At 36.7% G+C, this 17,349-nt stretch overlaps 1 protein-coding gene across 1 annotated transcript in view; it reads left to right on the top strand.

Moving 5' to 3' along the window:
- Positions 1–13,831, top strand: part of LOC143038764 (trypsin alpha-3-like) — a 37,938-nt gene extending 24,107 nt beyond the window's left edge. Inside the window, exon 5 of the mRNA XM_076208293.1 lies at positions 13,162–13,831. Within this exon, the coding sequence (XP_076064408.1) occupies positions 13,162–13,292 (131 nt within the window). The 3' untranslated portion in view covers positions 13,293–13,831. The remainder of the gene's footprint in view (positions 1–13,161) is intronic.
- The last annotated feature ends 3,518 nt before the right edge of the window (positions 13,832–17,349 follow it).

The raw sequence follows: 17,349 nt of genomic DNA on the forward strand, positions 1-17,349 counted from the left end.
TCATTAATATATATAGCAAACATTATTGGGGCCAGAACTGTTCCCTGCGGGACACCGCTTATTACTTCATTCCATTTTGAGTGCTGATCTCTTATCACTACTCGCATTTTTCTTTCTTGCAAAAAGTCTTCCATCCAATTTAGCAATTTACCTTGTATTCCTCCTTCATATTCTAATTTCTTAAGCAACTTCTTATGTGGTACTTTGTCAAAAGCTTTCTTTAGGTCTAGAAATGCACAATCAGCCCATCCATCTCTTTCTTGTATTATATCTATTAGCCTTGAATAGAAACATATTAAATTGGTGACGCATGATCGTCCTTGTCTGAATCCAAATTGCCTTGGATTTAGTACGTTGTTTTTTTCCAAGTATTTTACCCATCTACTTTTGATAATTCTTTCACATATTTTTGCTATTGTACTTGTTAGAGAGACTGGTCTATAGTTGGTAGGTTCTTCTTTATTTCCTCCTTTATATATAGGTACTATATTTGCTTTTTTCCAATCTTCTGGAACTTTTCCTTCTTTTAAGGAACTGCTTATTATGCTATGTATTTTGTCTGCCAGTTCATTCCTACATTCTTTCAGAATCCAGTTTGCTATTTCATCTGGCCCATGCGATTTTCTGACATCAAAATTACCCAAGTGTGTCAATATTTCCTTCTTCGTTACTTCTATTTCTTCCATAGGGGGGACTTTTTCCTTCCACTCAATCTCTTCAGGTTGTATATTTTCCCTTGTAAACACTGATTTAAAATGTTTGTTCATAATTTCTGCCATTTCCATTTCCTCAGTGTATTCAACTCCCCCTTGTCTTAATTTCTCCAAGTCTTGTTTGTTTTTCAGTTTATTGTTTACAAATCTGTAGAATAGTTTTGGTTGATCTTTACACTTTTCTATAACATCTTTTTCATATTTTCTTTTTTCCTCTCTGCACTTTTGTACATATTCATTTCTATAACCAGTATATATTTTCCATTTTTCAGGTCTTCTGTCTTTTTTCCATCTGGTCCAGGCTTTGTCTCTTTTGTCTTTTAACTCCCTACAACTTTTGTTGTACCAGCATTTTACATATTCTTTTTCTTGTTTTTGTCTTGGGACATACTTTTCCACTCCTTCTTTGTAAATTTTTGTCAAAATATTCCATTTCTCTTCCACTGATGTTTCTTCTTTGTATATTTCTTCCCAGTTTTCTTGTTGGAAGAATTCTCTTATTTTATCAAAGTTTGTTTTTTCATACATCATTCTTCCTTTTCTATATTGTTCATTTCTTTTCATATATTTTTCTTCATTAAGTTCCAGTTCAATCAATATGTGGTCACTTTTACCTATTGGTGTTTTATATTCAATCTTGTCCACTATTCTAGGTTCAGATGTAATTATTAAGTCTAGCCTCGATGGTTCTTCTTCATTTCTATACCTAGTGTTCTCTTGTATCCATTGTGTCATTGAATGGTCAGTAATCATCTCAAGTAGAGCATTTCCCCATGAGTCATCACCACTCTTTACTGTCATTTCTTCCCAGCAGATTTCTTTGCAATTAAAGTCGCCCATCATAACTATTCTTCCTCCGTCTTCCATTATTTTAGTTAATGCTATCTTTGTGTCCTCTAACATACTTTTATGTTCATTCTCCTCCCATGAGGCTGTTTTCGGAGGCACATAGTTGATCACAAATTTTCTGCTCTTCTTATCTCGGTCTTCCACTTCTATCATAATCATCTCTACTGTATTCTTTCCATATATGACACCTTTCACGTTTATATCCTTCTTTGTCAGGAACATAACTCCACCCCCTTGTTTTTTCTCTCTGTTTCTAATCCAATAATTGTATGTATCATGTCCTACACTGTTGGGTGGTAGTGGGCCTTTTAATTTTGTTTCTACAATTCCCATTATGTCCGGTTCTTTTTCTTTCAAATAATCATTCAGTTCATTCAATCCTGTTATCAATCCATCTATATTTGTGTAAGACACTCTTAGTTTTCTGCCACTTCCATTGTGTTCTCTGTTTCCCTTATGTTTTTCTTTAGTATGTCGAACTGCTTTATTTTCATGTTCACTACTCTCCAATAGAATCTCTCTTTCTCTGACTCCGTTCTTTCCTCGTTTTTTGCCTTAGCTTCAATTCTTTTCTGCTTTTCTGCCTCTCTTTCCTCCTTATTCATTTCTCTTTTTATCCATACCTTTTTATATTGATCATTTGTTGCTAGTTTCCCTGTCTTGGATAGAATTTTCTCTGCCGTTGTTTGTGACCTGAATTTAATCTTAATTGGTCTGGTCTTATCTGTACTATATTTTCCGAGTCTGAATTTTTCCTCAATTTCCTTTATAATTTCTGGTTCATCTTCCTGGACTAATTTTAATAAACTGCTTACCCTTTCATTTTCCTCCTTGATTCTTGCGGTTCTATCTGGGTTATGTTTCTCTTCCATTCCTAATATAATTATACATTTCTTTTTGTCAGCTAATTCTCTTACTATATTCTCCTTCTGTCTCATCACTTTAATAACTGAGTCTTCATTATGTTCTTTCAATTGCTGTTTGACTATGTCAGTGAATGAAACCTTATTCCCTTCTTGAGTTATTCTCCAATTTTTAGCTTCTGTAGCTATTTTCTCACTGTTTTCATTACTATTCTTCTTCAATTTCTCATTCTCCTCCTTTACATTTCCTAACTGTCTTTTTAGGTCCTCTACTTCTTCAGTTAAGTTTCTGTTAGCCTTCTCTAGTTGTTCCAATCTTTCAATTCTTTGGAGAATGGAGCCTACATTACCTAACTTACGTTCCAAGTCCTCGATCACCTTATCAACTCTCTCCTCTAGTCTTATCAGTCTGGGGGGGGTTGTGTCCCCCCCACCCTCTTTAAATCCCTGGAACATATTCTCGTCACTTTCTACTGTATTTCTCCTCTCTATACTTCTAATCTTTACATTTTTATTTGCCATTTCGTCATCCGGTGGTCGTTTCATGTTGACCTTCCGCCCGTCTGCCTGGGCCAAGTCCTCCACATCCTCATTACCTTCCATTTCCCCAGTAATCCCTCCCCCTCTCCTCTTTCCTTACTTTCCCACTACCTCACGAGCAATTCCCCCCCCCTGCAAATACAAAAAGGCACTTCTCTTTGCGTTGGTATCCTCAATCTGCACTTTTCTTCAGAGCGTTCGTCAAGCCGTCCGTTCGTTGAAAGTGTGTGTATGTGTGGTGGGGTGGAGGGAAGTATTTTCAAAGTTAATGTGGGTGAAGGTGAAACTGGGACAGGAGATGTTAGTTTTTGTATGTGCATATAGGCCTGGTAGTGAGAAGAGTGAAGGGGAAAGTGAGCCCTTCTAGATATATTGAAACAAGTGCTTAGAGAATTTTGGGAGGATCGTCAATGTAGTGGTGTTGGGAGATCTCAATGCTAGAGTTGAAAATAAACCAACAGATGGAGTAGTAGGGAATTTTGGAGTGCCAGGCAAAAATCATAGTGAAGAGTTGATGTTGATGATGTGTTTAGAAAGGGAGCTGATGATAGCAAGCATAGTGTTTAAGAACATAGTCAAGCATGAGTATACATTGGAAAGGTGTTCAATAAGGCATTAATGGACTATGTAGTGGTATCCAAAGGAAGAATAAGAAGAGTTCTGGATATCCATGCTCTTAGGGGAGAGAGTTGGAGAGTATCAGATGATTTTTTTTTTGCTGAAGGGAAATTGACAGTGGAGGATAAGTGAAGAAAGAGGAAAAGGGCAGAAGGTAGAGAGCTGCTTAGAGTCAGCAGTTTGAATGAGAAGAAAAAGGAATATCAGTAGAAGCTTGGAGCAGTCTGGGAGGTCATGAAAGATAGAGTAGAGGTGGGAGTAGAAGAATAATATGTTTTTTCAAGGAGGAAGTGACAAGGTGTACAAAGATGGTATGTGGAATGAGGTGGACGTGAGGGAATAGAAGAAAGGGTACTGAGTGGTGGGATGATGAGGTGAAGATGGTAGTAGAAAAGAAGTGAATATATGTGAAGGATTTGAAAGGTATAAGAAAAAGAGATGAGAGGCTAAATATGAGAATAAAAAGGGAAGGAGGAGAGTATATATAAAATGTGGTAGGAGTGTGATTTTTTTTTTTTCTTCTTCTTCTTTTTAAGAATAAAAAGATCTTTTGGTAGGAATGGAAGAGAGTGAGGGGGTGAGCCAGGCAGAGAGGTGCAGATGGACAGATTTTAATAGAAGTAAAGTTTGTGAAGCAAGATAGGTAGATCATTAATATATATACAGTATATATATATATGTATATATATATATATATTGACAGATGTTGATAGAAGTAAAGATTGTAATACAAAAATACAAAATAACCAAAGGAGAAGGGAAACTTGTAGACAGTAAGTACTTTCATATATTACATCTTCAGACTAAATGACAGAGATACAGAGTTGGGTTTAAATGTAAGTAGACTATCGGGTGGCAACCATAGGGGGGGAAGGGGGGAGACAATATAATGTGAGTAGGGGGGATGACCTTACCTCTATCAACCTGATCAACATATAAGGCTCAATCTGGCGGAAAGATCTCGGTGACCATTTGGGTTACCAATTTATCACATTTAAAATGACATTAGCTTAAGTTTATATTTTTATCAAACGTGCCTAATATTAAGCATGATTCTATTATATTTCTTTCTTGTAGGCTTTTTCCTTTGGCTAAAATTGTTGCCTTAGACCAATCAATATGATGGTTGTATAATGCTTTATGTTGAAATAACGCATTATTTTTCTGGGCAGATGTAACATTATATTTATGTTGGGAAATCCTTGTTTCCAAGTTTTTCCCAGTTTGTCCAATATAATTTTTTTTTATAATCTTGGCAAGGAATTCTATAGACCACACCGTTGTTGTTAGGAGGGCTGTTCTTAATTTAAGTTTTCTTAATGGTGTGTTCATATTTAAAAGCTACTTTGATAACCAATTTTTTTAGTAGGTTTACAATACAAAGAAAATTTTCATGAAAAGGAAGAAAAAGTGTATTAAGTTGTTTATGGTTTCCTTGTTCTTAATTGCAAGTTTTGTAAAAGTGTTTCTTGGCAGTATTGTGACATTGATTAAGAATATGAGTGGGATATTTTAACTTTTCCCCAATATTCCGGATAGTTCTAAATTCATCATCAATAAATTCAGGATCTGAAATCCTGTAAGCTCTCAAGTACATAGAAATAAAAACTGATCTTTTTACACTGATGTGGTGATTGGAATAAAAATAAACATAGGAAAGAATATTGGTAGGTTTGGTAGTACCATTATCTCTAATCATTTCAACATCTAAAACGGGAAAACTGTTGTTATTTTCTATCTCAAGAGTGAAGTTAATGGAGGGTACCAGTGAATTTAGATTAATAAGGAAATCATCAATAGAAAGGTTATTAGGCCAGTATCACAAAACATTGCCTACATATCTGAACCAAATAACTTTTTCATCTTTAATAGTTGGTAATAAATATTTTTCAAAATATTCCATGTAGATGTTGGCTAAAACTGGTGAAAGAGGATTTCCCATAGCCATCCTGAAAATCTGTGTGCAATACTTCCCCTCAAAGACAAAAGAAGAATTATTTACACACAGACTTATCAATTTTATCAAATTTTTACAAGGGATACCATCAATACTGTTACCTAGAATATTTGGGAGAAAGGTTAAAACATCTTTAATTGGTACATGTGTAAAGAGCCCAGTAACATCGAAACAAAATTGTTAGGATAATCAATGTTAAGAGATTTAACCTTTTTGAATCAAGTCTTCACTATTTTGAATAAATGAGTTAGAAATAGTGCCTATGAATGGAGAAAGCTTTGTCACAAGCCACTTACATTTAAACCCAACTCTGTATCTCTGTCATTTAGTCTGAAGATGTAATATACAAAAGTACAGTACAGGTACTTACCATACTATCTACAAGTTTCCCTTCTCCTATTCACCCCTTTATTGTAATTTTCCATCAAGAATTTTCCCAATTTGCATTCTAAAGGAATTTATTCAGCTTTCCTAAGTCCGTTTTGCTGCACATCAATCTTTCTTTCCTATGCTTTTCATTTCTCTCCATGAATATTTCTTCCTTTAGTTAAGTTTCAATAAGTATATGGTCACTCTTACCAATTGGTGTATTATATTGGATTTTATCTATAATTTTAGGTTCAGTTGTAAATATTAAATCTAGTCTTGATGGCTCCTCATTATTTCTGTACCTGGTGTTTTTACTGACCCACTGTGTCATTGTATATTCCATGGTCATGGCCAGTAATATATTACCCCACAAGTCTTCGCCTTTCACTGTCATGCCCTCCCAACAAATTTCTCTGCAGTTAAAGTCCCCCATAATTACCAGATTACCTCTGCCCATTAGTATCTCACTTAATGAATGCCTTGTATTTTCTAGTATCTTCATATGCTTGTTCTCTTTCCAAGTGTTCATTTTTGGGGGCACATAATTCACCACAAACTTTCTACTTTTCATGTCCTTGTCTTCGACTTTTATCATGATCAGTTCTACATTACTTTTGCCCTCCGCAATTTTTGTCACATTCAAGTTTTTCTTGGACAAGAATTCCTCTTCCCTGTTTCTTGTCTCTGTTTTTAATCCAGTAATTATATAGTCCTTGTCCAACATTGATGGGTGGTATTGCACCCCTTAGTTTAGTCTCCACAATTCCCATTATGTCTGTTTTTTTCTTCTAACAGGTAATCATTAAGTTCATTCAGTCCTGAAATTAATCCGTCAATGTTAGTATAGGCCACTTTTAATTTGTTCCTTTCTCCATCATTTTTCTGTCTTTGGTTCACCCATTCTGATGTACTATTTTTTCAGTCTCATGTCAATTACTCTCCAGTGGAATTCCTTGCTTTTGGTCTCCGTTCTCTTCGTTTTTTTTTTTGTTTTTTTTTAGCCTCATCTCTTAGTGTCTTCTCTTTTTCTAATTCCCCAATACTCATTTCTCTTTTTATCCATATCTTATTGTAATGTTCACTCCTTGCCAACGTGCCAACTTACCTACTTTTTCAAATATGTCTTCTATTACCATTTGTGATCTTAATTTTTATCTTTAGGGGTCAATTTCTTTCCTTAGAATAATGACCAGGTCTATACACATCATCTATGTCCTTCTCTACCTCCTGAATTTCTTTTAGGAGTCCTATTGCTATTTCTTTTTCTCTCATGTACCTCACCAGACCATGTTTTTCTTTTAGTCCATATAACACAATACATTTTTCCTATCCAATGCATCTCTGACTCAATTTGCCTTTTCATTAATTACTTTGATAATTGTGTCTTGCATTTTCCTGCATTTGTTGTTGAACTATTTCTTTGAGGGCCATTTCTTTATTTTCTATGTTTTCCTTCCATTTCTTAATCTTTTGGATACTTTCCTCACCTAAGTTTTCTTTAATTTTTTCAGTAATTTCTTGTTTTTGTTATTTACCTCATTTTTTAAGTATCATTAATTTTCTTCTTTTCATTTTCACTATTCACCTCTATTATATAATTTTTAATTTCCTTAATCTCGTTTCTTAGTTCCAAGTTAGTTTTCCTTAGGTTGGAAATTTCAATGTTAGCTTGTGCTAAGCAATCCATTAGTTCAACAGTTTCCTTCCTTGAGTCCATGGTTTCATTTTCCCACCATCTTCTATTTTTGCTCATTTCCATTTCTATATCTAAGATTCAACTTAAACTCCTTCTTTCATACTTACCGAATCCTGAGAAAGAGTCATGGTATAACCACATGGCCGCTGGCGTTTCACAATGTTTATATTGTATTTCAGCATGGTGCCACTAAATGACTGTTGTCAAATTGTTGTTTGAGTCAGGCCTTTCGTTTTTTTTTTTTTTTTTTTTTTTTTTTTTTTTTGCTAATTACGTCATATTCCACTGCAGAGATTTTATTTCAGACACCCATGATTTCTCCCCTCCCATTCAATACTAACTAGGTTTCCTTCTTTTGTTATATATCCCAGAATTTTTCTCTTTGGGGCACAACGACGAAGGTGTGGACGGTTCTGTGGTTCGGAAATGATGCTTTGGCTGGCTACCTCCCTTATAAGATAAATAAGTACAGTGGTAGTTGTAAGAAAACCAAAAATGAATAAGGTTTAATCTGTTTAATTTTTTCATTACTGATGAAGGAATAACCAAAAATATTGTTTAATAATAATAATAATAATAATAATAATAATAATAATAATAATAATAATAATAATAATAATAATAATAATAATAATAATAATAATAATAATAATAATAATAATAATAATAATAATAATAATAATAATAATAATGATACAACAGGATTTTCTTACTAGTTTAATAACATATATGAAATAGCAAAGAAAACCAGAGATGTGGTGTAGAAAATATAAAACATGGGAAGAAACATGAAGACTGGTAAAACAAAGGATGAAGAGAAGTGATTATATGAGAATCTTGGAGAGGGGAGGACACAGGAAAAGGCACTATTGACAAAATGCAGAGGTGGGTCTAAACTATTCTACAGATTTATCACTGGTAAGGTGAGACTCGGAAAACAATCTCTAAATTGATAGTTGATTGAAAAGTTTAGGAAGAAACATAATGGACAGAAGTTTCCAATCAGTTTTCACCAAGGAAAATTTCTTAATAGAAGCATTGGCAGATTTAAATGTTTACTCTTAGTGAGAGGGGGCAAGCAAAAAGGGCAACAGGAGGTATTTACCTAGTTTTACCTAGTTGTATTTTGCGGGAAGGGGAGCTATGCTCGTGTTGTCCCGCCTTTGTATCTTGCAGTGTCTAGTTTGTTTTTAAACTCATGAATGGTTTTTGCGCATACTATTTCATTGTCCAGTTTGTTCCAAGTGTCCAAAACTCTATGAGGAAAACTGTTTTTCTTCAGTTCTCTTCTATAGCTATGTTTTTTTATTTTCTTTCCATGTCCTCTTGTGTTTCTTTTGTCCCAGTTAAGTAAATTCTCACTATCGAGTACCTCTGTGCCTTTCATGATTCTGTAGATGGTCAATAGGTCACCTCTCTCTCTTCTTTGCTCCAGTGTCGGTAACTCCAGTTTAGCCAATCTCTCTTCGTATGATAGGTTTGCAAGTGCAGGTGCCATTTTTGTAGCTGCTCTTTGGATTCTTTCTATTTTCTTTATATTCTTTTTGGTACTGGGGGACCACAATGTCGCTGCATACTCTAATCTAGGCCTTATCAATGTAACCAATATTTTTTTCATCATGTCTTCGTCCAAGTATGTAAACGCCACTTTTATTGATCTTAGCAAGTTGTAAGTCTCCCCGACAATTTTGTTAATCTGTATATCATAGGACAAGTCGTTCGTGATAATTACTCCCAAATCTTTTTCGGATCCTACTTTCTTTACTTCATTGGTTCCAATTGTATATTTTCCTGATATTCTGTTTTTGCTTTTTCCAAACTCCATTATGCTACACTTCTTCGTATTAAAGTCCACTTCCCATTTCTGACTCCAGTTCCATACCCTATTTAGGTCTTCTTGCAGTGCTTCACAGTCCTCATCAGTTTCTATTTTCCTTAGCAGTTTGGCGTCATCGGCAAAGAAGCTCATGTAGCAGTTCACGTCCTCATCCATGTCATTCATATAGATAGCAAACATTATTGGTGCCAGCACAGATCCTTGCGGTACTCCACTGATCACCTCTTTCCAGTCTGAATATTTTTCTCTGAGCACTACTCTCATCTTTCTACCAGTCAGAAAGTCCTCTATCCATTTTAGTAGGTTTCCCTGTATTCCTCCTATGTGTTCCAGTTTTTTTAGTAGTTTTCTGTGTGGTACTTTGTCAAAGGCTTTTTGCAAGTCTAGGAATGCACAATCAGCCCATCCATTTCTTTCTTGCACTATGTCTATTAGTCTTGAGTAAAAGCATATTAAGTTTGTGGAGCATGATCTTCCTTGTCTGAATCCGAATTGTCTTGGGTTTAATATGTCATTGTCTTCCAGATGTTTTACCCATCTATTCTTGATTATTTTCTCACAAATTTTGGCAATGGTGCTTGTTAGTGATACTGGCCTATAGTTGGTGGGTTCTTCTTTGTTTCCTCCTTTGTGTATTGGTACAATGTTAGCGTTTTTCCAGTCCTCGGGTATCTTTCCTTCTTTGAGTGAGCTGTTTATTAAGATGTGTATTTTGTCTGTTAGTTCTTCTTTGCACTCCTTTAGAATCCAATTTGCAATACCGTCCGGGCCATGTGATTTTCTGACATCCAGCCTTGATAAATGTTCTGATATTTCCTTTAGTGATGCTGTAAACTCATTCATGAGGGGAGATTTCTTGTTTTTGTCTATGTCACAATTCGGTATTTTCTCTCTGGTGAAAACAGATTTAAAGTGATTGTTCATGACTTCGGCCATCTCTAAATCTTCTGTGTATTCTATGTTTCCTTGGCATAGTTTCACCAATTCCTGTTTGTTTTTAAGTTTACCATTCACATACCGATAGAATAGTTTGGGTTGCTCTTTGCATTTGTCTATAATATCCTTCTCATGGTTCCTTTTCTCCTCTCTTCTCACATTAACATACTCATTTCTATAGTTAACATAAATTTGCCATTTGCTTTGTTTTTTGTCTTTTCTCCACTTTTTCCAAGCTTTGTCCCTTCTGTCTTTTGCCTCACTGCATCTTTTGTTGAACCAACATTTAATGTACTCTCTCTCTCGCTTTTGTCTTGGTACATGCCTGTTTACCCCTTCATTGTAGTTTTCCATCAATATATTCCATTTCTCTTCCACTGCTGTTTCTTCCCTGTAAAATATTTCCCAGTTTGCATTCCGGAAGAATGTCTTTAGTTTTGTAAAGTCTGTTTTGTTGTACCTCAGTCTTCCTTTCCTGTGCTTTTCGTTCCTCTCTATGTCTATTTCTTCCTTTAGTATAGTTTTCGATGAGTACATGGTCACTCTTTCCAATTGGTGTCTCATACTGGACTTTATGCACTATTTCAGGCTCTGTTGTAAATATTAGATCTAGTTTCGATGGCTCTTCATTATTTCTGTGCCTTGTGTTTTCATGGACCCATTGGGTCATTGTGTACTCCATGGTCATATCTAGCAGTACATTGCCCCACGAGTCATCTCCTCCTTGCACTGTCATGCTGTCCCAACAAATTTCTTTGCAATTGAAGTCCCCCATAACTACCAGATTACCCTTACCCATTAATATCTCATTGAGTGATTTTCTTGTGTCATCTAGCATTTTTTTATGTTCAATTTCTTTCCAAGCGCTTGTTTTTGGAGGCACATAAGTCACCACAAACTTTCTACTTTTCATATTCTTGCCTTCGACTTTTATCATGATCAATTCAGCATTACCTTTGCCCTCTGCAATTTTTGTCACCTTTAGGTCTTTCTTGGCCAAGAACATGATTCCCCCTCCCTGTTTCTTGTCCCTGTTTTTTATCCAGTAGTTGTATAAACATTGTCCGATAACAGTGGATGGTATTTCACCTCTTAGTTTAGTCTCTACAATTCCCATTATGTCTGGTTTTGCTTCTAACAGATAATCATTGAGTTCGTTCAGTCCCGAAATTAGTCCGTCAATGTTGGTATAGGCCACTTTTAATTTTCTTCCTTCTCCCTGGTTTCTTCTTCCCTTGTTTTGTTCGTTTTGAAGCGCCATTGTCTTAATCTCAAGTCTATTACTCTCCACTGGAATTCTTTGCATTCTGTCTCTGATCTTTTCAAGTTTTTTTCCTTTGCTTCTTCTCTTAGCGCCCTTTCTTTTTCTAATTCCTCAGTACTCATTTCTCTTTTTATCCATATCTTATTGTATTTTTCACTCTTTGCCAAGTTACCTACTTTTTCAAATATGTCTTCTACTACCACTTGTGACCTTAGTTTTATCTTTAGAGGTCGATTCCTATCCTTAGTATAGCGACCAATTCTGTAAGTCTCTTCTAAGTCTGTGCCTGAATCACTATCTCCCCCCTGAATTTCATTAAGGATTTCTATTGCTGTCTCTTTTTCTTCTTTTTCTCTCATGTACCTCGCCAATCCTTGTTTTTCTTTAAGCCCATAAACCACAATACATTTCTTCCTATCTACTGTGTCCCTGACCCAATTTGCTTTTTCGTTAATCACTTGAATGATTGTGTCTTTTGCATTATCTTGCATTTGCTGCTTGACTATTTCTTTGAAAGCAATTTCTTTATTTTCAATATTTTCTTTCCACTTCTTAATTTCCTGGATACTGTCCCCACCTAAGTTTTCTTCGATCTTTTGTGTCAATTCTTGGAATTTGTTGTTCACTTCCTGCTTTAGATTTTCGCTATTATTATCATTAGTTTTCTTCTTTTCATTATCATTCTTCAGTTCATTTATGTCTCTTTTCATTTCTTTAATTTCGTTTGTAAGATCCAAGTTAGCTTTTTTCAGGTCAGAAATTTCATGGTTAGTCTTAGATAAACAATCAATTAAACCAATGACCTCTTTTCTTAAGTCCATGATTTCATTTTCCCACCGAGTCCTATTTTTGCTCATCTCTCTCTCTATCTCTAATAATCTACTTAAGTTCTTTCTTTCGTACTTACCAAACCCTAAGAAATCATTGTCGTAACACGTGGTGCTTTGTTTATTGTTTACATCGCGGTTCAGTGGATTGCCTCCAGATGGCTCTGATTCGCAACTGGCTTTCGAGTCGTTTTCATTCATTTTTGCTAATTTCGAGTTAACACAATTAACTAGCACTGCATAGATACCATTTCGGGCACTCACGTTCACTCCCCACCCCTACAGTACAAACCAGGTTTTCCTTTTTCGTCGTAAATCCTCTTCTTCTTGGTCGCGCGACGACGAGCGGTGTTGCTTCGATGAGCGTGTGTGTGTGTGTTATGTGTATGTTGGTGTCCCTGTGCAATTCTTCCCATTTTATTTAATATGGTGGCTATATGAACACACAAGTTTCACAAGTGTTTGCAACTGAATAGAAATTGTTATGCAACTGAATATCCTGTGTATTCAGTTGCAAAACAGTTTGTATTAATTTTAAATTCTACTTGCAAACTCTTGTGAGCCTTACTCATGTAAAGAGTGTTACAAAATGTGGAAAGTGGAAGTCAACATTAGTTTATTATTATAATAATTATGTATTTTGTCCTTCTTGATTCTATTGCATTAAAGGACATCCTTTGTCTGTTTCCCAGTTGTGTATACACATGTGTTGAACTTCCTGCAATGGATCCTTAAACATACCAGGAAAACAGACTACTGCAAACCCCTCAACATGCCAAAGCCAAAGAAAAGCCGGAAGAACAAAAAGAAAAGACATCATTGAGATAGGATTGGATATGAATCCACATGCACAGGTAATTATTATGGTAAGGACAGAAACAGTAGAAAAGCTTGGAATTAGGATTCCAGGGAAATGGAAAAGAAAGAGAGAGATATAGAGAAATGACTAAATATATGCAATACTCTCAATTGCCCAGCTGACAACTATGGTCACCTGGGGCTAGATCTAGGTGAGACTTACACATGACATGACATTATAACTAACACATGCCATCATAACTAGCATTGATGTCATAACTAACACAGGACATCATTACTAGGTTGCAGTCAAGTCCACAAATATTTATTGGATCTCACAAATAGTGTTCTAACAAAAACATGATTGGTGACCTAAGACTAGCTTCTACCATGTCCTTTCTCACAATATTCTTATATGCATACCAAAGTTATTTCCCCCTACCCTTATCAGGGACGTAGCTAGATAAAATTATACACCCAAACCACACCCATTCATTGTCCTTCCTAAATCAAACTACAAGAATGAATGATCACCCATGTCCCTGCCATACCGCTTGAGGTCAAAGTCAGTACAGCAAGACACAGTGCCTCCAAAGCAGGGTCTGACAGCTCAATTTAGTATACTCCCACCTCATTATATGGTGACTCTCCTGATGTAGGTCACGACTTCATTGTCTTTGAGAATAAACACCTTGTGAGATCGAAACCTTTATTAGTACTACGTTTCGCTTGTTACAGCTTTTTCAAGTACAGACATGACACACACTCTGAGCGCATATAAGCCAACAGGGAAGGAACTGGGAGAGGTTATCAGGGAGGGGTGGGTGGTAGGTGGAGGGGGAGGAGGGGGACGGGTGGGACTTGGTGAAAATACTGGTCCTGAAATTTGAAATAATTTCAAATTCCAGGACCAGTATTTTCACCAAAGGTTTGGCATGGCCATGGGCTCTCCTTTGAGCGCTGTCCTTGCCAACCTGTTCATGGAATTTTTAGAAGCAGGGCCTTTCTCAGATATCGTTCCTGGCAACGTAGTATGGCTTCGCTATGTGGATGACATACTATTAATTTCCCCCAGACGGTTTGACATCCCCAAACTCCAAGCGGCTCTGAACAAGGTTGAGTCATCCATCCAGTTCACCTTGGAGGAAGAAATTAACAATTCCCTTCCGTTTTTGATAAAAACATGATAATTTTTTAAAATTTACAGTCTACAGGAAACCAACCAATAAGGACGATTTGACTCACTTCCTATCCCACCATGACCTCAGTATTAAAAAAGGTGTAGTCATAGGTTTCTACCTCAGAGCTCTCAGAATATGTAGCCCTGAATTCTTAGAGGACGAGTTTAGGCACATAAAGGAGGTTTTTCTTAAATTAAAATATCCAGAGTGCATCATCCACCAGTGTAAGAAAAAGGCACTCAAAATAATGGAAGGGCGGGAACCAACAAAAGATCCAGCTAGGAGGCTTATCCTTCCAGCCAGCAGCGTCACCGCCACCCTCACCCAGACACTTGGGCGTAGCAACATTCAGGTAGTGGGCCAGTCCAGCAGAACTATCAAAGAGCTTTCAAGAAGGAATGACAGCCAGGACGAGATGTGGGGAAAAAACGCTGGTGTCTACCGCATACCCTGTGCTGGATGTGATAAAGTATACATCGGCGAGACTTCCCGTGACCTGAAGACCCGGATCCGGGAGCATCGCTACGATTCCCGGAACAACATCACCACCAACGCCTGTGTTATCCACCGGAACACCAACGACCACCTGATGGATTGGGATAACGCAGAACTTCTGTTTAGTGAACCAGACAGGATGAGGAGAAAATGCCTCGAAGCGGCCGCCATTCAAAGCTTCAAAACCATTGAGCAGAACAGAGGCATGTTTAACATCGCCCCTCCTATAATCCATCTGTTACCCGCATTAAATAAATGTATGAAATGTCCCCCTTAGTCCACTTCAACAAACTGTCCGAAATGTCCTCCTTTGTCTCCACCAAGTCCCACCCGTCCCCCTCCTCCCCCTCCACCTACCACCCACCTCTCTCTGTTAACCTCTCCCAGTTCCTTCCCTGTTGGCTTATATGTGCTCAGAGTGTGTGTCATGTCTGTACTTGAAAAAGCTGTAACAAGCGAAACGTAGTACTAATAAAGGTTTCGATCTCACAAGGTGTTTATTCTCACAGTCTTGTCGGCTTTTGCCATTGTGATTCATCTTCATTGTCTTACCTTTTTAAGATGCTAGGTAAACCTAATATTTTGTTGAGCTTGATTAATCTGTTATAACCCCATTTGCATTGCATACATGGTTCTTGTGGAGGATCTTAGGTAAATGTAGAACTTTGTTTTCTACATTACTTGATTTTACCTCACGCAAAGAGTATAGATACAATGTAAAAAAACACAAACCTAAACAAATGAGTATTTTGACCTCTTAATCTAATCCTATACAATAAGGGATGACATATCTTTGATATTCAACATCATAACATATATCATATAATACTTGCATACATAACAACCCCTTTTAATCCACCCAAAATATCTATGGAGTGGACAAGAACATGTCTTTGGATCATGTCCATATCATCTCCATTCATGCCTACCTTTTGAACACTCTTCACTATTTGACAGATGTTAATCCTGCATTCAGTACTTCCTTTATCCCATTCATCCAGCTTTTTAGTCTTCCTCTGAAGTTCACTCTATCCATTTCTTCTTTCCACATTCTTCTTGCTTGTCTTTCCTCACTCATTCTTTATGCTCACATCACCTTAGCATTCTTTCATCTACCCTTTCTATCAACTCTTTCCACACCATATTCTCTATCTCACCTCCAAGTTCATTACCCTTGCCACCATCATAACACCTACCATATTTGTCAACCACATTTAGGCACTTTCTTTATGCATCCCTCAAATTCCAAATCTAGTCTTCTCCATATAGTACTAGGGATAAAACCACTCTCTCATACAAACTTTTGTTTGCATCCATCCTCAAATATGTAATTTTTATAACATCTTTCATTTTTCCTAGATATTTATTTGCTTTTTACTCTAATGCACTTCCACTTCTCCACTCACTAACACATTTGAACTCCCATTCAACCTACCACCATCAACTCTATACATCTCATCACCTTGCTTTTTATCCATATCTACTCTTAGGTTTCTCCTCTCACATATCCTTCATTTCAAACTCCATCTCTGATTGCTTCAGTCTATCCTCAAACTCAACCATAAGTGCAGTCATCCACAAACAACGGCTGGCCCCCTTCCCACTTCCTCCGCTCTCATTCACTAACATTAAACCAGTGCCTAGTACCCTCAACATACCATCCATATGCACATTGAACAACCATGGTAACAGTGGTAGGGAATAATCCCCCAAAGGAAAATACCCAGCCCCCCCCCCTCGTAGGATAAATCCCCCATGGAAGAAGTCCCCCTGGGGGGGGGGGAATCCCTCCACAGAAAAACTCCCCATAGAAAAATATTCCCTGTGGGAAAAAATCACCTTAAGGATAAATCATAAAGCAGTCAAATGTGATGAGGAAAGAAGTTGAAAAATTATTAATTATAAAAACAAAATGAATGTTTATTAAAGAATCTTAAGAGTACAGATAATTATGTTAAGAAAAGAACAAGTCTACATATAGTATGAAAGAAAATGTGCAATAATGAAAAAAATCATAATAATGATCAATGTACCGGTACATAGTTTAAAATACCTTTAATTCCTTAAAAAGTAAGATTAAATGTTATTCCTTTTAAATATTCTGTAACAGAATTATTTTCCATGTCAGTTGTTTTACATATGTACATACATACACAAGGCTTTTTTTTCCCTTACACAGGGGGTAGCCAAAAAGAAAAAGGCATAGAAATCACTCCCACCCATTTCATTTCCCATAAATTCCACTCCCCTCCACCCTCCTCGCTCCCTCCTATCTTGGCACCTCCTGGATGACGGGTCATCCCTGCATCCTGTCCACTGCCCTGGGTCAGAACCAGTGTCGCAAGACACAGCACATCCACAGCAAGGCTGCTTCATAAATTCAGCGATCCCCCCTCTCCGTCCCCT

This window comes from Oratosquilla oratoria, chromosome 25, assembly GCF_046742065.1.
Source record: "Oratosquilla oratoria isolate Oo_2021 chromosome 25, ASM4674206v1, whole genome shotgun sequence".
NCBI lineage: Eukaryota > Metazoa > Arthropoda > Malacostraca > Stomatopoda > Squillidae > Oratosquilla > Oratosquilla oratoria.